The sequence below is a fragment of the Cavia porcellus genome, unplaced genomic scaffold (assembly GCF_034190915.1).
Source record: "Cavia porcellus strain 051 isolate PalLab524CR breed Dunkin Hartley unplaced genomic scaffold, mCavPor4.1 scaffold_20, whole genome shotgun sequence".
Lineage (NCBI taxonomy): Eukaryota > Metazoa > Chordata > Mammalia > Rodentia > Caviidae > Cavia > Cavia porcellus.
The window spans coordinates 67,660,502-67,686,284 of NW_026947503.1; the positions used below are offsets into that span (position 1 = coordinate 67,660,502).

A 25,783-nucleotide genomic window follows, 5' to 3' on the forward strand; every position below is an offset into this window, starting at 1 on the left:
GCGCCGCGTTTACAGCAGGGGGCGCGCACGGTACTTGCGGAGGGGTGTGCGGTCTCCACAGTGCGCCCGGCCCCGCCCCTACCCACCCCTCGCGCGCCCCCCGCCCCTAGTCCCGGTATCCTCGTGACCCCGCCCCTCGCAGTCCCCCGTCCCTCCCTCGCGCGACACCGCATCTCGCGCGACCCCCGCCTCCTCTTACTCTCGCGACCCGCCCCTCGCGCGACCCCCGCCCCTCCCTCGCGCCACTCATCTCGCGCGCCCCTCGCTCCTCGCGCGACCCCCCAGCGCTAACGCGACACCGACCCCGCATTTCGCGAGCCGCGTGTCCCGTGCGTCCCCTTACCCTCGCGCGCCCCCCGCACCTCCGGCGCCACCCCCGAGTCGGTGGCGCTCCCCAGGGCGGGGTCCCCGCCGCGCCCTGAGCGCCATGGGGCTGTGTCCCAGCCTGAGGCCGCCGCTGTGCGGAGATCCTGGGGACGCTCCCTGCGGGGAACAGGAGAACCTGAAGGAGGACGCACGGACCCCGGCCCCTACCCGGAGTAAGGCACCTCGGGACCCCCGGCGCTCCGCGGACGCGAAGGAAGACAGGCGCCCGGGGCCGGCGGAGCGCGCGGCGGCTGAGGAGGCGCGCAGGGTCAGCCGCGGCATCGACCGGCTGCTGCGGGAGCAGGAGCGCGACCGGCGACACACGCACCGCCTGCTGCTGCTCGGTGGGTGCGTGGGGGACCGGGGTGACAGGGGACCAGAACGGGGGTGGGGTCGGAGGGACCGTGGGGGCAGGGGCGGGGACCGGCTCCGCGGGCCACACGGGCTCCGCGGCGTGGCGGGACACTCCCTGGGCGTGCCCTTGCGGGGACTCCAGGAGCCCCTCGATAAGTCTCCTCCCGGGTCCGGAGTGCTGCGCCGCGCCCGCGTCCTGCGACCGAACCGGACTCCCAGGGCGGAGGGCGGCTCCCCGCTGGCGCTGCAGCTCGTGCGCCCGCGCAGGAAGGGCCAGCGGAGCCCGCGCGTTAGCGAGACGGCTTCTGCCGGCGTCGCCCTCGGAACGAAGGGGAAACCGCGCGTCTTGATGCCGCCTTTGCCTTCAAGTTCCAGCGGGAGGTGGGGACCGGGCTCCGCGGCGGGCCAGATCGCCGGTGGTGCTGGGGCGCACGGGTACGGAGACCTCGGCCGGCGCCGCGCTATCCTCCACGGGCAGACCTGCGCCCAGCTGCCCTTGCTCAGATGGCGCAGCCTTCAGAGCCACCGTCATGGTCCGCTTAGGAAGATCAGGTGGCGCGGGCCACACGACTCTTTCTCCGCCTTCTTGGCCGAAGCCCCTTTGGTTCTGCTGTGCCGCTTACCCCCGGGAGATGCCCAAGGGCGGGGTGGAGGGCGGAGGGCGGCTCTGGGGTGCCGTGGTGGGGCGCTCTGGAAGGTCCCAACGGCGGGCAAGCAGCGTATTGTCACAGTCATCTCTCTAGCTGTGCCCCATATCCTCAACCGCCAAGCCAGGCAGAAGCAAAGCCTGCTCACTCCTGGTAGGCGTGGTCTGGCCCCAGGGGAGGCAGTGACACGGGCTAGACTGGATCTGGAAGGGGGCGGCTCCTCCGGGGACTGGGCTTCCTGACCCCTGGTCCCAGGCCCCTCTGTTGGCCACCTGTGCTCCTTGGAAGTCGAAGTGTCAGATTGGACCTCAGCGAGGAGGAAGAGGTACAGGCACCTAGGCTGTGTGTCTGCAGCCCCAGGGCCTGGCTCCTGCCTGGACTGGAGAGGTCGTCACACCCCTCAGAGCGCATGGGATGTGAAAGGTATGAGCTGTCACTAAATATTTACTAGCGGCCGCTAAGTGCAGGTAACTAAAACTGGAAAGTAAAACTCCAAAGGAGGGGGACACCGGTACCCCAAACAGACAGACATGCAGCTCACCCCAGCGGAGAGGACCCGGAGCAACCCAGCCTTCTTTGTGGGGCCAGGGCAGAGTTCGGGCTTCCAGGGCCTGCGCACAGGGTCGTGGCTATAGAGCTCACACCCACTTGCACCGTGGCCAAGGTGTGAGGGTGCAGAGTGTCAACATTTAGAGTGGACACATTTAGAGTGACTACAGCTGAAGACACCATCTCACAGCCCATTTGTCTTGCCCATCGGCCTCGTGTGGAATGACTTGCGTGTGCCCACGCTCACCTCCTCTCCTGGGTTTTCCTGTAAAGAAATAGAAGTTCCACCTGCCAAAACTACACATGAATCAGACTAAAATGACTCAAAAAGGTCAAGGTTGTGGTCTTAAGAAACACATAATGAGATCGAGAGTTGTAAAAATACAACATTGTTGTAATGTGACTGTGCTATCAACCTTAACTCTTAAAACGTAGTGGAAGCAAAGCGTGCAGCGTGGCCAGGTGGAGAGCTGTCAGCCTCCAGCATTACAACCAGCAGTGATAAAAGGGTGCATGAAGTAGACAATGCCTGCTACACAGATAAAGTCATTGTAATAAACTAAGTACAGTTGCTCAGGAAACACGAGTCCCAGAGAAGTGCAATGGTGAACCCTAAAATGCAGGTGTCTTTTGATGCGGTTTGAGTGCCTTTTATGGCTCATGGCAGAGCCTATGTAGCTTGGATGTCAACTCCTGTCTGAGACATCAGGTCAGGTGATCACACTTTACCATGTCCTCCACCGAAGAATGCCAGTGCTGTGGCACACACTGCCACATCAGCTTGGCACTGTCTCTCAGACTTTGGCTGGTTTGGGTTGCATACCGTAAGGTCCTTGACTCTGCTGGAATTTGGAGTGGATTCATTTCAGAGGCAGTTGTGAACTCTTCCCTAGGATGCTACTGCCAGCCCTGTGTCCAGCCCTAACTAATTGCTTTTGTGTGGGGCACAACTCAGCTGATAGAAGGAGAGGTTTGTTTGGCTCATGGTTCCAGAGATTCAGTCCATGGTCAACCACTCCAAGGTGGGAACACCGTGGCAGAAAGATACAATGCAGCAAAGCTGCCTAGTTCATGTTGGCAGGAGACAGAGCGGGGAACAGCACCGAAGAAGAGGTGACCAGGGACCAGACATAAACCCAAGGCCACCCCTCCATGACCCACCAGACCCACCCACGGGGTGCCCCACCAACCCTCTGGAGAGCTCTGAGCCCGATCAACATGACACAATTGAGCTGAACTGTCACACTGATCCTCATTTATTTTTCGCTATTGTTTAGTGGGTTTGTTTTGTTTTTACTTTTAAGTATGTTTTATTCATGCTTATTAATTTCACAAAGTACTGGGTTTTATTGTATATATTCTGATCATAGTCCTTCCCCATCACCCGTCTTTTACCCTGTCCCCCTCCTGCAGCCCCTTCCCTTGTCCAATAGTAGGCTCCCTCTGCTTTCTTACATTTTAGATTCCACAAATTAAGGAGAACGCATGCTACTCATCTCTCTCAGTCTGCGGTTCAGTTAGCATGTGGTGTCTAGTGACATCCATTTTCCTTCAGATGATGTCACCTTGTTCCTCTTTGTGGTTGAATAATGCTCCCGTGTGTGCAGGTGCACATTTCTTTATCTGTTCGTGGGCACCTTGGTTGCTGTGTGCCTTGGCATGAATTGTGCCCCAGTAAACCCAGGTAGCAGGTGTCCCTGCAGTAATTCCTTCGAGTGTGTCCCCTCTACAATACCTTCGGATATGGTAGAGCTGGATGGAATGGTAGCTCTGTTTTTATTCACTGGTTTTCAACATTCCCACCAGCAGTATAAAGGGTTCCTTCCCTCTCCCCACCCCACCCCTGCATCCTTGCCAGCGTTTGTTGCCCAGCATTCTCCGTGGCCATCCTGACCAGGGTGAGAGGGAATCTCAGGGTAGCTTTGATTTGAATTTTTCTGGTGGCTGAAGAGGCAGAAACCTTTTCATGTACTTCCCAGCCATTTGCACCGTTACTTCTGAGAAGCACCTGCTCAGCTCCTTTGCCTGCTCGCTGATGGATTCTGGAAGCATGCATGGAGAGCTGAGCGTGGGGCAGAGCCCACTCACAGAGCTGTTGGGCTCGCTCCTGTCGTCCAGTGCTGCCCGATGCAGGCCTATGAATTCAACCATCCCTCCTGCTGCCAGTGTCCCAGCAGTGAGCACTTGGAAGAGCCTCTCCTGGCCTCAGCGTCGGGCTGGTCGTCGCTCTGATGCTGGCTTACTGAGAAGACCCAGCCACCCTAACTGGAACGACTCTCGTACATGTGCCCAGCACTGCCCAAGGCACTGCGGGCGTCAGGGATGCACTCTGCTGGATGTAGCAGGGCCAGCGCAGCGGCCAGTGCTGCTGGCAGTGCCCTCACCCAAGTTGCAGATTGAGCACTGTAGAGAGACGCCACAGCCTCAGAAGCCCCAGACTGCCCTGTGACAGCTGGGACATTGGTCTGTGGCTGTGTGGCCACCTGGGCAGGTGTATCCGGCCAGCCAGGCTGTGGGAGGGCTGCAGACAGACCCCACCATGAGGATGGGGACCAGCACGGTTGTGAGCACTTGGGAACCAGGTGGCTGATGAAACACAGAGAAAGGAGGTTACTAGTCCAGCTGAAGTGATGATTGCAGGCCCTCAGGTGAGGGGTGGAAGAGGAGGTGACAGTGTGGGAAGCAGTGCCATCAACCTCACCTTGTCCTCGTCCTGTGTGTGGAGGCCAAGACACTGTGGATGCCAGTGCAGTGGCAGGAGCAGTCGGGGGTGTGGGGGGTTGCAGCAGCAGCAGCAGCAGCAGGAGAAAGAGGAGGAGAAAGAGGACAAGGAGGAGGAAGGCTGGCTGCAGACAGGTGCTCTAGAGTGAGGGCAGCAGGAGGACGAGCTGAAGGGCGAGCCAGGGAGGAAGACACTACCCGATGCCATGAGCACTGAGCAGCTGCGTTGCTGGCCCAAGAGAAACAAACAAAATCCATACAATAACTAGTATCAAGAGAGACAAAATAAAATCCACACAATTATTAGTAGAATCCAGAATATAGTAATACAAACTCTAACAAAAAAAAAAGTGAAAACAGTTTTTGCAAGACAAGTTGCTGATGAGAACAGAGAGGCTCAGAGAGGAGCCGTGTAACTAGGCTCAGGATCACAGTTCCTTGCGATTGAAATCCACTCGGGGCTCAAATGCCTGCATGGCAGGGAGCTGCCCTGCGATGGTCTCTGGGGGCCTCAGGCAGGAACACATGAACTCGTCTCTTTCCTTTCCCTGTTCCTGTTTCCAGGCTTCGATGCCGAATCTCTGGGGAGATAGGAAAGTTACAAGCAGAATCCCTTCACCTGTGTCCCAGCTCTCAGAGATCGGCTTTTTCGTCTTTGCCATATGTATTTGCTCTGCCTTTGAGGGCTGTTAACAGCATGTTAGGCACTGAGGCAACGTCTTCCAGCTGGGTTTTTAAAGTTAGGTTTATTAGTACAGTTTATGTATACATAATGATCACATTCGTCACAGGGAGTTTGTGCCTGTACATGATATATCTTGATTTCTCTTTTTTCCCCCAATACCTTCCCCCTCCTCATTTACAAGGCTTTGTTTCCATCCAGTGAGGGGTTTTGGGGGGAAGGGAGTATCAGGGATTGAGCTCACAACCTTGCACTTGCCAGGCAGCCACTTGTGCCACTGAGCTAAATCCCCAGCCCCCAGTTAGGTTTTTAATGCCCTCTTCAGTAAATCTGCAGTTCCCTCATTTTCATCTTTGTGTTTCTCTAGCACTTTGTGGAATTCTAAACCAGTTTTTTTCAGGATCTGTCATCATGACTTGTACTAAAAGTCCAAGTCCCCTATGAAGGCAGAGAAGGCTGTGTTTCATGGACCCATGACCTCATCTCCTCCCTTGTTCCTGGCCTGGCCCACGGTCTACAAAAGCCTTCTCCCTTCTTGTTCCTCCTGATGGTGACAGCACTTCTCCTCCTCCTCCTTCTCCTCCTCCTGCTCCAAAGTCCACTCCCTACCGGGCTCTGGGACCCCGGCCCTCATGCCTCGCTCCCTGCACAGGTGCCTCCCTTGAAGTGCTCTTGGGTCCACTCACATGTCTGGACCATGTTTACCCCAGTGGGGACTCAGACCTTCTGTCTCAGTAAATCCAGGACCACGTTTTGCACACCCCACCTCACCCCTCCCCCGCCCCCCATGGTAATGGCAGCGCCCTTCGGGTTGCACTGAACCAGTGTTTGCTTCAGGCTTTGCAAATGCCCCACCGCGTTGTTCCACAGAGGCCACTCACAGAGCCCTGGTCTCCCACATCGACCCCAAGCCACATCCTCTGTTGTCCTCCAGTCTTGTGCTCCATGTCATGGACCCAGACCACTTCTGCTTGGGACAGAGGCTGGTAGTTTCTTTTTGCTGGACATTATTTCAGTGGCTGCCCTCAAACGCAGTTTAATTAAATCCTGGCCAGCTGGTGCGTAACTTTGTTGCTTGGCTAACTGATGGGCCACTCTGAAACAGCTCAATGAAGAAATTTTGGCCGTGATATGATTCCATTTTAAGTTTTCCCATGTTTGTGGTGACTGCTTTTCCGTGGGATTATTGTGATGACTGCTCAGTCCGAATTGAGCTCTTTCTCAGGCTCTAGGTCACAGCGTTATATAGCGATGCTTTGCCATCTAATTCAGTAACTAAGGTACATGCTACTGTGCCATGAAATGTGACATCCCAAGTCTACTCCTGGTTTCTGATTTTGACAGAGTGGGGCGTCCTGATAATAAATGTGCAATGGCAGAGTATGTGCGGCACAGAGGCAGCCCGAGGACCACTGTGAGGCCATGAGTGTGGCCACTGTGATAAAACTTCGCAAACACTAAAATTTGTCTTATAATTTTCATGTCTGAAATGGCCTACTTTTGGCATTTTATTCATTTAAAATGAAAAAGCACTCATAGCTTACACAAAAACAGGCACAGGCCAGGTAGCTCCCTGGTCTAGACCCTGTGGACAGTCACAGCGTATGAACACATCTGTGCTACAAAGGCTCCTGTACCAAGGGCAGTAACCACCCCCACTTACTGCCACCAGAAAGGGACACTGGATATTCGCCTGTGCATTTGCTGTGCAAAGGAACAACTCAGCTTGTCCTTCACTCACAAACTGGGATGTCAGCTGTACAGCACTTTGAGCCAGATATTAGCCTTCCTGGACAGAGGCCCTGGATTGGCCATTAATATCCCAGGGTAGTGGGTGTGGCCCTGTGGGAGGCCCCACCCTGATCATTTACATCCCAGGGAGTGGGCATGGCCCATTGGGAGGCCCCTTAATATCCCAGGGGAAGTGGATGTGGCCTGTGGGAGGCCCTGCTCTGGTCATTAAGATCCCAGGGAGTGGGCATGGCCCAGTGGGAGGCCCTGACCTGGTCATTAACCTCCTAGGAAAGTGGGCGGAGTCTTGTGGGTGGGATCACTTTTCCCACATATGTCATCTGTCTTTAGTGATGTCTGAAGTGCTTAGCCTCCTGTTTTCTGTTCAGAAACCTGTCATGTACCTCTTCCTTCCCCATTCCACCGAACTGTCACTGCTGTCATTAGCATCGCACAGTAGTCCCATGTGGCACCTCTTCCCCATGCCATCCATACTCTTTTGTTCCTTTCTAGCCAGGCATGACTGTAATCCCAGCCCTTTAGGAGGCTCAGGCAAGAGGACTAGGAGTTTGAGTTCAGCCTGGGTGAGACCTTTTCTCCAAAAAGGCTTCCCTTCTCCGCTGAGTGGTAGTGGTTTGTCATGGGACCATAAGGCAGAGCTGGTATCTGGCAGGAAAGTTCTACATACACTTGGTGGGAGGGTGCTGCACTGGACCGTGGCCCTTGATGTCCCCAAAGGCCATGTGTGGAAGACTGTCCCCAGCATAGCACCTGGGAGGCAGGAACTGTCAGGAGCTGGGGCCTCATAGGTGGTCCTAAAGTCACTTGTGGAGGGGGGGAGGGTGTTGTGTGAAGGAGACCCTGGTCTTTCCCTTTTTGATTCTGGCTGTGAGGTCAGTGAATCACCACAGCATATTCCCACCATGATGTCCTGGGCTGCCACAGGTCCAAAGAATGTGACCTGTGGCCTGAAGTCCCTGAGCCAAGATAACCTTCCCACTGTTTAAGCTAAATACTTCGTGTATTCGTTACAGTAACATAAGGCTGACCCACAGTTTGAAAGCCTTCTGTGAGAGTTTTCTATGGCTGCTCAGACTTGGTTTACACATCCATGATCCAGAAGCCCCACAGGTCAGGCCTGTAGAGCCCGGGTCTGCAGGCTCTGAGGAGAATCCACTTCATGGCTTGCTCTGCATTTGCTGCAGGGCCAGTGCTCCTCACATGGCCCATTCTGGGCCTGCCTGCTGCTCCATGAGGGCTGTGGGAGGACACCAGCCCACTGGGAAAATCTTGCACTTTTGAGGTCAGCTGACTTTGAGCAATGGTGGGACTTTTGAGACTTTGAAAAAGGAATTCACGCACTTCAATTTTACACAGGAAGTTACACCATGTTGTTTAGTACAGAGAGCCCTTTCTGTCCTTGTTGTGGTCCAGGAAGGTTTATAGTTGTAATCCCAGTGAGAAGCTATTGGAATTCTAGTGAGTTAATTCCAGTCTACCACTTCCAGTGCAACCCACAGTGAGAGTAAAGACACTAAGGCATATCTACAATTGTGGGGAGCCCGGGTGTCCTGAGTCCAGCCAAAATGGGGCTCACAGGAACAAAGGCCCTGGCCCAGAGCCCAGCACAGGTTTCATTAATTCCCCACGTGGGAGCGGCTCAGGATGAGCACAGTGAGAGTGGTGGAAATGCACGACTGCGGAGACGACTGCAGGAGCTGGGCTAGGTGGGAGGTCTGAGACCACCTCCGTGCTAAGCAGAGGACAAGAAATGCAGAGAGAGCAACCTGCACAACACATCTATCTAGGATGTGAGGCACTATCTAGGAATTTGGGGTCAGTGCTTTAGTTCTGGTGTGGGCTCATTTTTGCCCTGGGAGGTCACAGCCTCTTTCTCAATGCTTGGTCCCAGCTGACAGCGTGGAGCACAGCCCTGCATCCTGCCCAGCTCAGGCACGGATTTGGGGAGTCACTGGGTAGGTAACATTGACCTGTCTGTCACTTTGCTTCAGAGATGACAAATCAGCTCCTCAACCAGCCCCATTTACATTGCTTAAAGCCAAATGAAGGGACAAAAAATAGCCCGGCCAGCTCTGTGCTTATCAGTACATGGAGACAGGGCCAGGTTTATCCAAGATGGAGACGGTTGCTCTTCTTTTCAAGGAGAGTCATCTCTGTGGTTCCTCACAGGTCCCCCTGCTTTGTATTGAAAAATCTGGAGCAAGGTCATCTGTGGCTGCCTGGCTTCTGGCCATCGCCAGGTTGTGACGCCTCCATGACGCTCTTTAATGGGAAGAATTACAAGCAAGAGAATGACGGAACCAATCCCGCTGTAAGACCAGAAGGGAGGAGCCTTGAGATGCATGAGTGGACTTAGCTGTTCTGTCACATTACTAATTTATCCCAGTCCTTAACTTGGGAATCAAAAGTGTCTGTCTGTTGTGACAGTGGTAGCACTTTTCTCTGGAGAGCATCTCTACCTATAGTAACATTCTGATGGACTGCTCCTTGTATGTGTCTTCTGATCATTCCCCAAGGATGTCGGCTTCTATTAGATGGTAGTGGGGTGATTAAAACGCGAGTTACGTTATAGTGACCTTTAAAGCTCTGTTGGCATTACAAACTTTGAGTTTGAGCTCCCATCCAAAGAACAGAAGTCTCGAAAACAGTCACTTGGGCTTGCAATTTTATATCAGTTTCCCACTGATCCCATCTGATTTTCCAGATGGCACCAGCAGTCCTTGTCCAGTTGCCTACAAAGTGGGCAGTTTGTACTGGATGAACTAATGCCATAGAGCCAAGCAGCTGTGCTAGCTGTCATGGAATCATCCTCTTGGCCCAATTATTAAATCTTTTAATTAATATCTCCACCAAGAGGGAAGTAGATGAGTGATACCAAGGCTCTGCTAGATTGACTGGAAGCCAAACTCCAGGTCTCCTGCTCATGATCACTATTGTGGAGTCCTTAGAAAGATATTCAGGTGTGACACAATGGGTTAGGTAACTGTCAACACATGAGAACATATTTTGTAGCCATTCTGTCTTCCCCGTCATTAGTATATGAGGACCCTACACACATACATTTACTTTTATATAACTATGACCTTGTAATATCATCTTGGCTTTTCCTCCATTTACTGGCTGCAGGTGCTGCCTATAACTGTCCAGTGTGAAAAGACAGAGCTAATTTCCATAAAGTATGCTGTGCAGGTCCAGGTTTGTGACTGATAATGGGCTGGGGATGGGAACATTGAGGCCTCTATCTGACCAACACAGCACTGGATAGGATCTCGGGGTCACGATAGCATTGAGAAAATCCTGTGCCAATCTGGATCCCTCCGCAGAAGGAATCCTCTGGGGGACCAGTCTATAATTAAATTGTATATAGCCTGTCTGTGGTATAGATCCCTATAAGTCTGCCAGGACCCTATATTGCTCTTATGGCTGATACATTGTGTCAACCTGAGCAGTTTAGAAGCTTAAGTGAGAGACTCAGCAGGGAGCTGGGTTTTTTACTTTGTAGATATCCTCATCCTGTGCAAGAGGAGGGCAAGGAGATTTTGAGTTCTACACCCACCCTAGAAGGATGAGGTGGCCTGGGTACAATATAAGCCAGGATAAGAGCTTTGTTTTCTTTTTGCTCTAGCTGCTGCCTGGAAGTGTTGACCTTGTGCCAGGCCACCCTGCTTTGGAGCCAGCTGAATATGGACTGTAAAAAATAAACAGGTATTTTGTCTTAACAATGAGAGAAAAGTAACCAAGAAAATCACCTTCCTCAAAACAAGGGGTGTGAGCCTCTGCAATACAGACGGCAACATTGGGTTTAAAATCCCTTACAAGGTAATCATCTAAGATCTTAAGGTTTTAACAAGGCAAATTTTGCTGTAGACAGTTGAACTTTTCAAATCTGATCCACAGCCGGCACGGCATGCAAGGGCTACAATCCTGCATAGATGAGCTGTGCATAAAGGCAGGTGCACAAAATGAGATGGCAAGTGTAGCCTGTTCTTGTAAAGGCATTAAGATTTGAGGAATGGGCAGAATAGTATAGGTCAAGTTATTGCTTTCTATAGAATGGAAAATCTCTGGGGGTTTGTCCATCCATGTCAGGGGTCTGAGCAAGGGTAGAATGGGACAAAAGGCCCAGTACTCCTTTCCCTGAACCGTAGGAATACGTACTGTAGCAGCCAGTAGAGCTGCTTATTGCACGGGAAAGATTTCAGGTGATTGAACCAAACCCAGGCATCGACTAGGTGGTGACCTCACAAACGTCTGCTGCAGGTCTCCCAGGACAGTGAGCCATGCGCTGTCAGGTTCAGTGAGGTCTCGATGGAAGGCTTGAGGTGTCACACAGGTGGGTTCTGTGCTGGTCTGCTGGTCACATAACTGCTCTGGTGGTCGTAATGGCTCCCAATTGTCATGGAAATACAAACGTATCCTCAACTCCAACTTAAAAGTGATGCTGGACTATTCCAAACAGCTGTTTGGAGGTCATGCCAAGCTGAATGTAGAAAAGCTGAAAGATAAATAGCAAAGTTTTGATCCTGCGGTCGCCCTTTCTTTTGTTTACCTTGTTGATTTTTTAGTTTAAGATCAGTGTGTTTGATTATCAATTAATCTTGTATCCTTGTAACATGCTTCATATTCCGGTTATCAGGAAAACTCTGAAGATGTTTACTAATATAAGCAGGACCAATATCACGTTTTATTGTATATGACATCCCTAAGTTGGCAAAAGTTGATAAACAGTATTGTCTGACTAGTTGGCTTTGTTTACCTGAATGACAGCTAGCGTGGAAGGTGTCTGTAGAAGCATGAATATATTGAAGTTTGTTAAAAGAGGCTGTATAGTTAATATTTATGTGGCATACTGGTTATTCTAACACCTTTGGGATTGCTACTCTGTTGAGAAATGGGCCTAGAGATAAGCTGACGGATGGGACCCAACATCATAATTTGTTTAACTTGTATTGTGGTAATTTTAAATTCCTTTAGAAGAGATTTAGAAATCTGATGAAAAATTTATAGAATTGATTCAATTTATTAAAAATGGAAGCCAGATTTATAAGAGCATCTGCATTATAATCACCTAATGATGGTGAACCTGGGAGAGTGGAAAAGGTTCCATCGTGATCAGTAAAGAATGGAACTATTCTACCTAATAAAGCCCCTAGTAGCTTTAAAAATAGTGTAATAGTGTAGGCTTGAGATGACCCAATTGCAGTTGTTCTTTTACCAATGTCAATAAAATCTTTAACTTTTCCAACACAGAATGAACAATGGCCTTCATTATAAACTGCTTTCCAGATTTGTTTTGTTTAAATAAGGGCACAATAAGCAGTGCTACAATGCCTGTCTATCTATCATGGCTGGCATAGGGCAGTGGCAGAATATTAGGTGAAATAGACTGAGGGCAGCCTAAGCCTATCAAAGCTGTGGAGGTGGGGCTAGTCAACCAAGCAGGCATCCATGATTCACTGCTTAATATAGTGACATCATTATCCATATCCACCAATCCAATAAGAGCTTTTTCATTTACCTTAGTAGTACAAGCAGGTCTATGAGCTGAAATGCCCTGGGAAAAGGAAAGTTCCTTGCTTAAAGGCTCATCTCTATCAGGCTCACAGATGGAGTTAAAGACAGGCGTGGAAATTTTAGTGGAAGTTAAAATTGGCTTTTCTTTCCCCAACAAATGAATTTGAAAAGCCCCTGGTAAATCTAATAGTGCACTCTGATTGGTCCCACGGAACAGGGAAACCAGGGAAGCAGAGGGACTGTTGCTTGTCTGATTTGAACTGGGTCTGGATCATTGGCATACTGGCTGACTGGCCCTTTATTTTTAATTGGAGTCCTTCGTATGGGCATGTGGTTTGTTTCTCTACAAGAGTGTGCTGTTTTATGAAATTTGGATTTACAAGGTTTCTTGTGATGTAAGCCTTTGGTGCAGCATGGACAAAGATCAGGCTCAGCTTGACTGGCGCCTTTAGAGTACTACACAGTGTTGGCTAGTGTGCCCTCAAGTCCCACAAGTAAGACATTTAACCAGACAGAATTTATTGTCAAGGTTTTGGGATACAGCCTGTGCCGTGAGCACCAAAACATGAGTGGTGGATCCAGCATTTTGGCACACGAATGCAAACAGATAAATCTTTAGTGTGGTCCACTGAGGCTAATGCTTGTGTACACTCAAACTGGTGTTCTCCTGTGCTGAAGGGCAAGCGAGCATTTTAGCTGCGGTTTTATGAGAAACCCACGTAGTTACAGCCTCTTGCAATCGTGCTACAAACTGGGTGTAGGTTTCCGTGGGACCCTGGAGTATCTGAGTTTTTGGCGCGATGAAAGAGAGAATATAAAGTAAAAAATGGCCTTTATTCCAAGGACGCGGAGAGTACTCCATGACTGCCTGGCTTTCTCCACTGGAAACGTGGGGCATGGGACATACATATAATTTCCGACTGGGGTGGCGCTTAGGGCGGGCATTGCTGACCCACGTGCAGCCGATTGGAATTTTCTTTGCACGCAAACAGGAGCTGGGGAAGAAGCAGGAAGTGGTAGGCATTCCCAATTTTGCCTTCCACCTCGTTAGACCACCGCTATAATTTCTATTGACACAAGAACCTTTCTTATTAGAACCACACTTATTAGGTATGCCTTCCTCTTGTTAAGAGTATTCTGGCACGATAGAAAAGCAAAAAGTACAAAGTGAACAGGTTTATTGAGTTGAGGACATGGAAAGGTGCACACAACCCATGGCGGCTGGGCTGTCTCCTTCCACCAGATACAGAGAGGCAGAGGGTGATATGACTTCTGATTGAAGTGGCGCATGGGGCAGATATTGGTGACATATGAGGAACTGATTGGAATTCTGTGTGTGTGCACACAGGAAGGGGAGTTGCAGTTAGGGCTGAAGAAGAAGCAGGAAGTGGTAGGCAGTCCGGCTTTAGGCCTTCTGCCACATTAGACCACCGCCATAACTGTACAGTGATTTATACTAGGGCAAGAACCTTTCATTCCCATCTTTGTATTGTTAGGAAAAGGGTAAAGTCTCTCTCTTACTATTTCCTGCTGGATAGGGGCATCATGTTGGGGTCTAGGGGGCTGACAGGATGACAGTTGATGACCATGTAGAAGCTGCTACCAGGTGCTTCAGCTAGGACAAGGAATTAATCATTGGTGAATGCTCACAACCTAGACTGGAGAAATAAAAACACAAGGTGCTCTGAGGAGGCAGATCACTATCATAATTAAAAGACTCAGGAAAGGTAGAAGGAAAAGTGCCCTTGATCCAAATGTCTCACTCCATCAGGGCCATGGTGAGAAAGAATCTAAAAAATAAGCTTGGAGTCGGGAGGGGTGGAGTTATGAGAGGTAATTATTCCCCTGTTGAAAGGGTAAAGGTTACAAGTGTAGGTAGGACTTGTCTTTGGTCCAGGTTTGAGCTGGAGAGAATGTGAAGCATGAGAAATGTAGGGCCTGACAGTTGAATCATGTTAGAGAAATTATAGAGTAGGGGTGGGAAGGCTATGACTGTGTCACTGTAAGTGACATGAGATCTTAGACCCACAGCAGTCTCATGCTTAACTAAACAGCTGATGGCAGAGAGAACTAAGATAGTTGTAGTGAAAAAATTAACTAATAGAATGTAAGGAATCAGGAGCCACATAAGATAACAAAACATGACCTGGCCTGAAAATTGTGGCTGTGGGGGGGGCCTTCGTGAGATGGAGATGGGAGATTGGAGATGAGATGACCACTCAGATGTGGAGAGTCACGGGAGTTAGGGTTAGGAGGGATCAACCAGAGAAGAGAGAGGAGGAGGTGGCTTTGCAGTGCATTGTGATGATGTCTGGAAGAGGAGAGCTGTGGGGCAGCAGAAGGTAAAGGGGAAGTGAAGCTTTTGGAGAAGATCCCTACCTAAAAGGGATGTGGGGCATGTTGGAATTGCTAGGAAGCTATGGGTAAAGAAGAGAGCTTGAAACCTGCATGGAATGGGCCTTGTTTGAAAAGGCCATGTAGGTTGGCTATCAACACAAACTATAGAGACTGAGGATTTTTTTTGTCTTTTTCCTTTTTATCGGTACCAGGGATTGAACTCACAACTGTCTGCTTGCAAGGCAGGCACTTATGCTGCTGAGCTAAATCCCCAGCCCCTGAGACTGAGGATTTAATATAATGGCCTAAAAACTCAGGAAGAACACTATGTATGGCCTCCATGTCTATAAGTACAGAGAATGTCTTACCTGAGACCTCCAGTGGGACTTGGGGCTCTGAGAAGGACACTTCAGACGGGGCTGTGGGCCCTGAGCCCCATCAATCTTCAGCAGCAAGTCCGAGTAATCAGTCAGTGATGAATGCAATGGTGATGGAGTCTCCTGTGAGGGCAAGGAGTTGGAGGATGGCTTACCTGCTCTCTGGCAGCTAGGACAGTCTCTCTTCCAGTGGCCCTTGAGATTGCAAAAGGGGCACCCTCTTGCCCAGTGTCCTTTTTGTCACACTTGAAGCATGGTCTAGGAAGGACTCAGGCAGCTCCACCTTGTCTCAGTTTATCTGTCTTAGAACTTCAAATGTCACTGCTAAAGATTCACATTGCTGTTTTTCTTTCTGTCTTTCTTTAAATTTTTATCTCTGTTGTTGATAACATGAAACGCCATATTAAGAAGGTCTCCCTGTGGGGTTTGAGGGCCAAGTTTAGCCTTTGGCTTGGGATCTGGCCCACAGCAGGAGGTATCTGTCTCCTCTACGGTCACAAGACATCTAGTCCTCTGTGCTGGCTCCTTTGAAGCCCTCAGCCCTGTTTGACTGCCTGTAATATTTTTAACTGACTTAGCTCCATGTAGCATTTTTCCTCTCAAGAAGTAGCCCAAACTGCCATGAGAGGTAGTGGGTGATGACCAATCTGGCATCTTCACGCTGAAGGGGGTTGAAATCATTGAATGGTAGTCAGGGATACCCTGCAGAGCTTTTAACTAGTGGCCCTCAGTAGACAGCAGGCATTTTCATCTTGGGTAGGTGTACAGCTTTAAGTCTGGAGGACACAAAGGCAAAGAATTAAGTATGCATGGACCAAATAATAAAATCAATAGGATAATTATGAGTATAGTTTCCAGTAATGGCTTCCCATAAGAAGGATAAGGATAAGGTCCAGGGAATTTTAGAAACTGACATGTCATTCATTTGTCCTACACACATGTAGTTTTTACAATTGCATAAGTATCTCCTATGCTGTTAGAATATCTAATGCCATCTGATTTTGGAGGTTGGCCTGTTTTATTGATTTTTACCTTTTTTATTGAGGAGAGAGCTCAGCTGCAGTGTCATTTAAGGCCAGTTGAGTATTGTTAATTGTGGCCCCTGTATGCATCATATAACCTTTCTCTGGACAAGATCTAGTGGATCCCAGAAAAAGAAATCTGAAAGGAATTTAGCATATTTCTTATTGTTTTTATCTGTATGATGCCTTGGGGTTTGGCACCTTTTAAGCAAGGACAAACTTTATTCAGAGCATGTATGATCAAAGTATAAAGCACGTATAATCATAGCATGAGCAGTAGGGCTGACATGTTTAGAAACTGCTTTTAGGTTATAGCAATTGCAACTCATTGGCTCTTAGGTCCTTTTGTTGATGGACATTACATAAATTTTTATTTAAAAATTATCATTTGACTGATGACCTCATGTTGGTTTGACTTAAATCTCTTGGCTGGAGTACAAGAAAAAGGCAGAGTATGGACCTGAAAGAAAGTATTTATCATCATAAACAATCCCAGTTTTATATTTGAAGGCATGAATATACCATCAGATCAGCAACAATGAATTGTCTTAGTCATATGAACTTTAGTTGGGGTGTCTCCCATAAGGCTATGGAGATTATTGGGGCCTCCAATTAATGAACAAGAGTTGGTTAAAGTTACCAGGTGGTCTGTTTCTTATTCTTCAATTGAAGTCTTTTCCAAATTCTCCTCACCCCAAGGGATTTTGTTTAACTAGTTTTAGCATCATTTTGACCAGCTGGCAACCTAGGTGGAAATGTGCCTTTTAAATCTATAACCCAAATAAACCTTGACTAAATGATCTGAAAATGCAAAAGAAAAGGAAAAAAAAAAGATCGTTGAGCTCAAAAAGGAATAGCTGCTTACAGAGCAGACAAATGGACAAACATGGACAGACAATCTGTACAGTGTAGACAGACTGGACAAACAACAGATATACAGACTGACAACCATCTTACAAAATCAGAGTGCACTCAAATATATTTGGCCAATTTGAACTATAATAGACTAGTGCAAACCTTTTTTTTGGTTAATTAATAGAAATCTCTTGAAATAATAGCAAAAAAAGGAACCTAATTTACAGTTACTCTGAGATAGGTCAGCGAGGGGGAAAAGAACATGAATGTGAGCTGGTCCCTGGGGCCCAGCCTGTTCCAGAAGGGGAAGGGGACTGAGGCTGGAAGACCGAGTGGGGTTAGCCAGCCGGGAAAATGGCGACAGGAGTGTGGGACAAAGAAGAGCCCCCCGACAGTGGAATAGATGGCTCAGGTGGAGAGGATCGAGAACTCTGAGACTGGGGAGAGAAACTAAGGGAAGGATTGAAGGCCACTGAGGGTGAGGAAGGGGGAGAGGACAAGCAGAGTGGCGCAGAAACCTCTGGGAAGGCTGCGGGCTTTGGTCTTGGAGGTATGGGGAGGAGCTGTAAAGACTCGAGGCACATCATCTAGGGGGTCTGGTGGGGAGGGAGGGGGAGTTCCTGACACAGTAGAATGAGCTACAAATATTTGGGCCACTGTATAGACTGAATGAGAGAAGACCACGTCCTCAAAGTGAAAAAGGCCTAAAAATGAAGGGTTTCTGCCAACTTGCTGCCATCGTGACAAAAGTATAAATAAAGGATCAGCTTTTTGGGTTTTTTACAGCCTTCTTGAGGCCAGGAGCACCAAGGTTATCAACCAGGCACCTCAGAGGTGTGTTTTTCAGGGGACAGGAAGTGGTCCCTGTGACAGAATTATAAATGAGCTGAGAGAACAACTTCGCCTCTGGATGGAAGAGCTTTAGCTTAGCTTAGAACATGGAAGCTGTGCTGGGTCACACCTATCAAAAGAAGGCATCGCCTGTTTTGAAAGTGTGACACGGAAGGTCCCAACATAGAGGAGTGTGAGGCGGGGTCCCAGAGAACAAAAATAACAGTTTTGCCTTGGGCTGCCCAAGGAACGTGAAAACTGCTACTTCTGTCCCAGGGATGGCAGCGGATAGGTTTTATGACACAAACTTGTGAATTTTAGGAATGGAAACAGAAAACCCTGGATGGCAGCTCACCTGTGATGAGTGAGGAAGGTCACTGTTGCATGCGGATTAGCGGTGGCAAGTGAACAGTCCCGGAGGAAAAAAACAGGTGGTTCACAGGCAGGGAGCTCGGACTGGGCATGACTCCCAGGAGCTAGCACTCTCCATCCGAGTCTCAAGGCATTAGTGTGAGAGCATTCTGGCGCAGTAGGGAAGCAAAAGTACAAAATGAACAGGTTTATTGAGTAACCCTAACCCTGAGTGATAGCTTTTAAATTTTTATCCGTGCTATCTTGATTACTTTGAGCTTGTTCTGAAATGAGTGCTTTTAAATGTGATTTAAAATGTAGGAATTGGGGCTGGGGATTTAGCTCAGCGGCATAAGCACCTGCCTTGCAAGCAGGCAGTCGTGAGTTCGATCCCCGGTACCGATAAAAAGAAAAAAGACAAAAAAAATAAAAATAATAAAAATAAAATAAAATAAAATAAAATGTAGGAATTGCCCTGATGACAGACACATGCAGGTGACATGAGATATATCACCAGGCACCATTGGAAGACCTGGAGTTAAGTTATCTAAGCAGGCCAGCATGTGGGGAGGCTGGATTCCATCGTCCAGAGAACTCTGCTTTACTTCTTCCAAGAGCAAAAAGTTCTAGGTTCTCTGTACTGACTGGAAAGCGGTGTGGGTGGGCCCACATTCTCCTGTCACTGTACTGTGCCTTTTGAGGGCGGGTTGGCACCAAGCTGACTCTGTGGATTGGGACGGAAGGGCTGTGGGAAGCACAGCAGCTTTGGCACTTCATCTTCCGAGTTGGGTGTGAAGATGAAGCTGAGTACTTTTGATTATCGGTACTTTTTAAACGGACTTTGTTTTTCTCCTGCAGCCCATATAGAGGTGCGCTACTGTGGGGATCTGATTGTTTCGTTATGGTTACATCAGGGTCTTTTTCCATTTCAGTTATCTTGTTAGCCTGTTGTTGCTGTGCCTTTTTAGCTAAGTTATGTTATATGGACGGGAGGACTAATTTCACTAGGTTATATGCGGCTACAGTTTGCAGGTAGATTTTTTTATTTTGGATTGTCGCTACCTAAAAGCTCTTACCTACTTCATCCCAAACTGTGGTGTCAAGTGTACCACCTTTGGGAAAAGAAAAGTAGAATGTAGCTGATGGAGTGATCTAAAAACTTGCTTAGATGGCACCTTAATATTTGCATCTTTTAATAACTTATTAACAATGCACCAAAATTTTTCTCTTCTGCAGGCAAAGAATTCAGTTGCCCCCATTGTTACCCTGAACAAATAGACTCTTACTCACTACTTTCCACTGAGAAATATAATCAGGAAAATGTTCCGATTACCTTAAAACTTGTCCCACATGGTCCAGTGGGTTGCCAGCAGCTGGATCAGTGGCCATGTTGAGCTTCAAATATAGAGAACCCATTCCCGTCCTCATCTGGGTCCATAAAGGTTTATATTTGTAATCCCAGTGAGAAGCTATTGGAATTCTAGTGAGTTAATTCCAGTCTACCACTTCCAGTGCAACCCACAGTGAGAGTAAAGACACTAAGGCATATCTACAATTGTGGGGAGCCCGGGTGTCCTGAGTCCAGCCAAAATGGGGCTCACAGGAACAAAGGCCCTGGCCCAGAGCCCAGCACAGGTTTCATTAATTCCCCACGTGGGAGCGGCTCAGGATGAGCACAGTGAGAGTGGTGGAAATGCACGACTGCGGAGACGACTGCAGGAGCTGGGCTAGGTGGGAGGTCTGAGACCACCTCCGTGCTAAGCAGAGGACAAGAAATGCAGAGAGAGCAACCTGCACAACACATCTATCTAGGATGTGAGGCACTATCTAGGAATTTGGGGTCAGTGCTTTAGTTCTGGTGTGGGCTCATTTTTGCCCTGGGAGGTCACAGCCTCTTTCTCAATGCTTGGTCCCAGCTGACAGCGTGGAGCACAGCCCTGCATCCTGCCCAGCTCAGGCACGGATTTGGGGAGTCACTGGGTAGGTAACATTGACCTGTCTGTCACTTTGCTTCAGAGATGACAAATCAGCTCCTCAACCAGCCCCATTTACATTGCTTAAAGCCAAATGAAGGGACAAAAAATAGCCCGGCCAGCTCTGTGCTTATCAGTACATGGAGACAGGGCCAGGTTTATCCAAGATGGAGACGGTTGCTCTTCTTTTCAAGGAGAGTTGTCCGGGTGGTTCCCCCACATGGTAGAGTTGTGAGCTTGTTATTGTCCTCATTTGGAGTTAAGTCTGGTGTGAGACATGTGTGGGTGTCAAATTGACAAGGGGTGAGATGTGAAGGTTAATCTTGGTCAACTTGACTAGCTTGAGAGACACCTTGGTCCTTAACCTCCCCCTGCTCTGCTTCCCTACCACCGAGAACTGAGCATCTTTGCTCTGCTGTGCCCTCCCACCATGATGTTCCTGCTCTGGATCAGTGACCATGTACTGAAACCTCTGAAGTCATGAGTCAAATGTGCCTGTCCTACTTTAAATAAAGGGTAGCAGGTGTTTTGTCCCAGCAACCAGAAAGATGACCAATAAACAGCTCTAGAAAGTTAACACATCATAGTTTTTCCTTTTTTAGGCATAATGCAGTGGGGATCATTTAGTGTTCATCCTTCTCAAGCTGACCTTTTTCACTTAGTAATACACATGTACGGTTCTCCCGTGTCTTTCTACGGTTTGACTGTGCATTTATCAGTGAATTGTTGTTTATCCATTCACTAGTCAAAGGACATCTCGGTTGCTTCAAAATTTTGGAGATAAGAATGAAGTCACTAATATATGTGAGCAGTTTTTGTGTGACATAGTTCTCAGCCTACCTGGGTAAATGCTAAGCAATGTGATCACTGCACAGTGTGGGGTGAGCATCCTCCGCTTGGCAGGAAGTGGCTTCAAATGAGCTGCACCACTCTGCACCCCTGCCAGCGACGCGTGAGACCTCTGCTGCTCAGCACCCTCACCGGCCTCTAATGTCGGCAGGACTCTGTGGCTGTGCTGCCGTGTGCTGAACAGGCTCCACCCTCCCCTGGCCACCGGTCTGCTGACCACAGCCACATCCCTGTGGCTCTGTGCTCAGCTCCGTTCTGTCCACTCATCTGTGCATCTACTTTTCCGCCAGCTTGCAGTGGCTTGGGCCCAGTGACGCACAAAGCATGTGTCTCAAGACCCCTGGGTGCCTGAAACCACAGCAAAAGGCAGACTCCATGTGTGCTGTTTTTCCCTGTGTGTGTACACCCAGTATACACTTACACCTTGTCAGTGGAAGGAGGGACTTGGTGGCACCTCCTGTGTGTCTGAATCTCCAGGGTCACTGTTCCTGTGCTTGATGTGTGTGTTATGGGTGGGAATCTTGAGCCTCTGCTTTTTGGCTGTTAGGAATAAAACTGCCATGACTGTTCGTGTCCAAGTCTTGTTCTGGACATAGGTCTCATTTCCCTGGGGTTTTACCTAAAAGCAAAATTTCTGGGTTGTACAGTAATGTTTAGCTTTTCATTTCATTTTGTTTTGTTTTGATTTTTGTCTTTTTGAGACAGTCTCACTATGCAGTTCAGGCTGGCTTTGAACTCACTTTGTAACCGAGGCTAGTCGAACTCACAATGATCCTCCTGCCTCAGCCTTCCGAGTGCTGGGATTATAGGCATGAGCCACTCTGCCTGGTTTATGTTTAAGCCAAGGTTTCCCCGCAGTGATCACGATTCCAGGTTCTCACCAGCAGCAGAGGTGTGCTCCCGACACCTCTCCCCTCCTCTCCAGTGTTCGATGCTCTCTCTCTCTGGACAGTTGTCCTCTTCCTCCAGGCAGAGGCTTTTGATCCACATTTCCCTGGAAACTGACAGTGATAAGTGTCTTTCCATGTAGGGAGCGGCCGTCTGTGTGCTTCCTTCCCAGTAATGACCCTCAGTCCCTTTGGCCTTGTTCCGATTGAGGCACCTGTCCTTTTGTCCTTGGGTTGTGGCAGTTCCTAAAATTCTCTACATGCTGGGGCCTCCCAACCCGGTTTTAGTTACTTTTTTCTCATTGCTGGGACAAAATACCCGACACCCAAAATGAAGGAAGGAAAGGTTTATTTCGTACAGTTCTTGAAGGTTTCAGTCCATACTTAGTTGGCTCCAAGGCAGGGCTGCCATTCATGGCATTCATGGCCTCTGCAAACAGCAAGGTGTGAACCCACAAGAGAGAGACACACACACCTTCTTCCCACCATTACATCATATCTTGACTCCACCCCTGGGGGGTGAAACCCTCACACCACCAATCCAAGCACTAGACAATGAGCCAATCACAAAGGCTAGACTTGGTCCAGTCCGTAATTCAAGAGGCTTGGGGACCACTGACATAAACCATGACAGTCCCTAAACACACTTTCTCTCCATCCTGACCTACTGGACACTAACCAGAAGTAGAGTCAGTTTCCCTGTTTTTATTTCGTTGGTCCTGTAGCATCTGGGCAGGATCCACCATTCAAGTTCCAGTTCCCAGAAGTGAGCCTGGCCCACAGTTACAGATTTCAGAGGATGCCCAGGATTTCCAAGCTGAAGGTTTGTGTACTCTGAATGTAGCTTTATAGGTACAAGGGCAGGTCAATGGAGCCCAGCAACTGGGGACAACACAACAGTTCCAGGCAAAAGCATGCAGGGTGACAGGGCCAAGGCTGCAGAACAGCAGAGGTGGGAGAGATTCTTGGGGCTCTGTCTCTGAAATAGAAGTTTTCTTTCCTATGGAAGTAGCAGGCAAAGATCAGAGCAGAAAATGGTGCCAGGTCCTGTGGAGAAAAAAATGTGGGGCTGGGGATTTAGCTCAGCGGCATAAGCGCCTGCCTTGCAAGCAGGCAGTCGTGAGTTCGATCCCCGGTACCGATAAAAAGGAAAAAGACAAAAAAAAAATTTAAAAAGAAAAAAATGTATTTCTTGCTACTCCCAGCTGATGCTCCTGTGCTGGTGGACAGCCCAGTTCTCCAGCACCTGGGCTCCTCCTGGGTGGCCACCAGGGGGCACTGCCGCACCGCTAGATGGGCTGCCCCAGAGTGGGTGTCCCGTGCATGCACACCTGCCAGGTTACCAGGATCCACATGCCCAGATCCACCAACCACAGTCAAAAGCTGAATATGCTCCGCCGCCCTTCATCTGCTGCTTCCTGGAGCTGCAGAGCCGACGCCTGTGCTGGGCATGCTGCCCTGGGAACCCACAGTGCCAGCTCCCCTCCAAGGCAGGCTCCCCTCCCCACCAGGGCTGGATACCTAGAGGCAGTTTCTCCCCTGGGAACTGGGGTGGTTTCAGGATGACTCCAGCCATTACCTTTACTGTGTGTTTCCTTCCTCCCGCTGTGACACTGTAACACTGCATCGCTTACACAGCTCCCACAGTGCCACCCACTGGGAGCCCAAGCCCAGTTTCCCACAACCAGATGCCCCCTGCAGGGGTGACAGGAACACAGTGATGCCCAGACTGTGTCATGCGTCCAGCCCACTCTGTGACCCTGTTGTGGTCACTGTCCCTGAGGGAAACCCGGCTTCACCAGGGCAGCATGCTGGGAGGGAAGCAGGCTTCTCGGAGCTTTCGTGGCAGTTTCGGCGCAGTCCACCTTGACTTGACCCAGAGCATGTGGGGAACGAAGGTGTCGCCAGCGTTCTTCCGTGGCCACCGTGATCTGTGATCTCTTCCAGTGTAGACGAGGCCGCTGCTCCCGACTGCTCACACTCAGTCACAGGTGCAGTCCTTCCCAGCCCGGGTCTTCCTGCTGGGAAGTAACCAGACTCCTGAAGGCAGAGACAGGTGGTCAGACGCCAGCCGGGAGAAGGGCCCTGACTCGGGCTGCAGATCTCTGCCAAGCTTGGCACAGTTCAAAACCCTAGTGTCCACTTGCTGCCCCCAGCATTCCAGTTTGGCTGAGCGCAGCCACTCTACTGCCGACCTCACCCCTGAAGCGACAGGTGGCGTCCTTTGAAGGCTGGATGTGTCGGAGGACTAAGCAAGCCACCTCCCTTCTGTGTAGGGGCAACATTTGTGCTCCGGGCCCACTCCTCACAGAACCGTGGGACAGACAGTTAAGGGTGTGTACTTTAATGTGGTTGGTAACTAAATCACACCCTGCAAAACATCGCTTAGTTCAGGTGACTTTTTTTTTTTTTTTTTTTTTTTGTCTTTTTCGTTTTTATCGGTACCGGGGATTGAACTCACAACCGCCTGCTTGCAAGGCAGGTGCTTATGCCGCTGAGCTAAATCCCCAGCCCCCATTTTTTTTTGGCCACACTGCATTTCTCTGTGGATGACAGTGCATAGATGCATTCAGAAGTGACCACTTTGGTTGTCTGTCTGTCTGTTTTGTTTTGCTTTTGAAACAGGATCTCACTGTGTAGTTTGAACTGGTCCTGAACTCACTAATGTAGCACAGACTGCCCTTAGACTCATGGTGATCCTCCTGCCTCAGCCTCCTGACTGCCCCAATTACAGGTGTGTGACTCCACACCCAGCAAGAAGCGACCTCTTTGACCAGAGTAGTGACATCAGTCTCAGCTCCAGCTATGCATAAACTGACATGAAATGACTGATCCCATTCTCCTGCTATGTAATCAGGGGAGATTTGAATACAGTGGTTGAGCTGAGCACAATTCATTTGCACCCAAAATCATAGAAAGAGTAAAGTGCATGAACTGAAGCTCCACTGTGGCTCTGCCACGCCGGTGCTGGTTGGCAAGGAAAGAGCACGGGGCATGTCTGTACACACATCCTTGTGAAAAGCACATCCCACAGAAGCCAGAGCTGTCACCTTGTTATCAACTCTTCAACCTGGATTGCGCACCACAGCGGCTCCGTCATCCTGTCTAACAGTCATGCCTCAGTGTCCCCTGCTTTTTCACCTATTCATCTGCACATGGTGCTGGCTGAAAGAAGAACCCATGTCACTCTGTGAATGGCAGCCTCTCCTGAAAGTTCAGGACCAGCGTCCTCAGCAGCAAGCAGAGTCTGCTCTCCATCGGTGCAGGGCTTCTCAGCTTTAGCTCTACAGTCGGCCTCCAGGAGGATGCTCTCGGTGCAGACACAGGCCATGGGGACCCTTCTGTGTCCCTTCTGTGCTTCCTGTTCATGTTTCTCCTGAAAAACTCCTAAGGTTTGGCCTTTATCGCAGGCAGGAGAGTCGTGCAGTTTTCCTGGCTTTCCCGGGCAGCTGTCACCACGTATGTGAGCAGGCTTGGAGGTTGTGGGTCACCTGTAATGTCAGTAGGACTCATATCTTCTTTCAAGTGCAGCTTTCTTTTAGCTGGCATCTTAGAGTCTTCTGCTGTTCCATTACTGGCTCTTTCCCCGTTTTCAAAGAAGCTCTCCAGTGATGTTTGTTTTCACTCACTATGGCCAGGGTTAGTTTATGTGCTGCTAAACTGGGACTGAGACAAGTGCAAAACGCTGGAGAGAGGCCCCGACAGAAGCAGTAAAT

General features: G+C 49.5%; 1 protein-coding gene across 2 annotated transcripts in view; it reads left to right on the forward strand.

Annotated features, from left to right (window-relative positions):
- Positions 1-243: 243 nt before the first annotated feature.
- The window catches only part of Gnal (G protein subunit alpha L), a 93,021-nt gene continuing 67,481 nt past the window's right edge, over positions 244-25,783 (forward strand). The window contains exon 1 of one of the 2 annotated variants that reach the window (XM_063231998.1): positions 244-710. In XM_063231998.1, the coding sequence (XP_063088068.1) occupies positions 428-710 (283 nt within the window). In that variant the 5' untranslated portion in view covers positions 244-427. Of the gene's footprint in view, positions 715-25,783 lie in introns of both variants that reach the window. The other variant, XM_063231999.1, reaches the window with a different exon arrangement.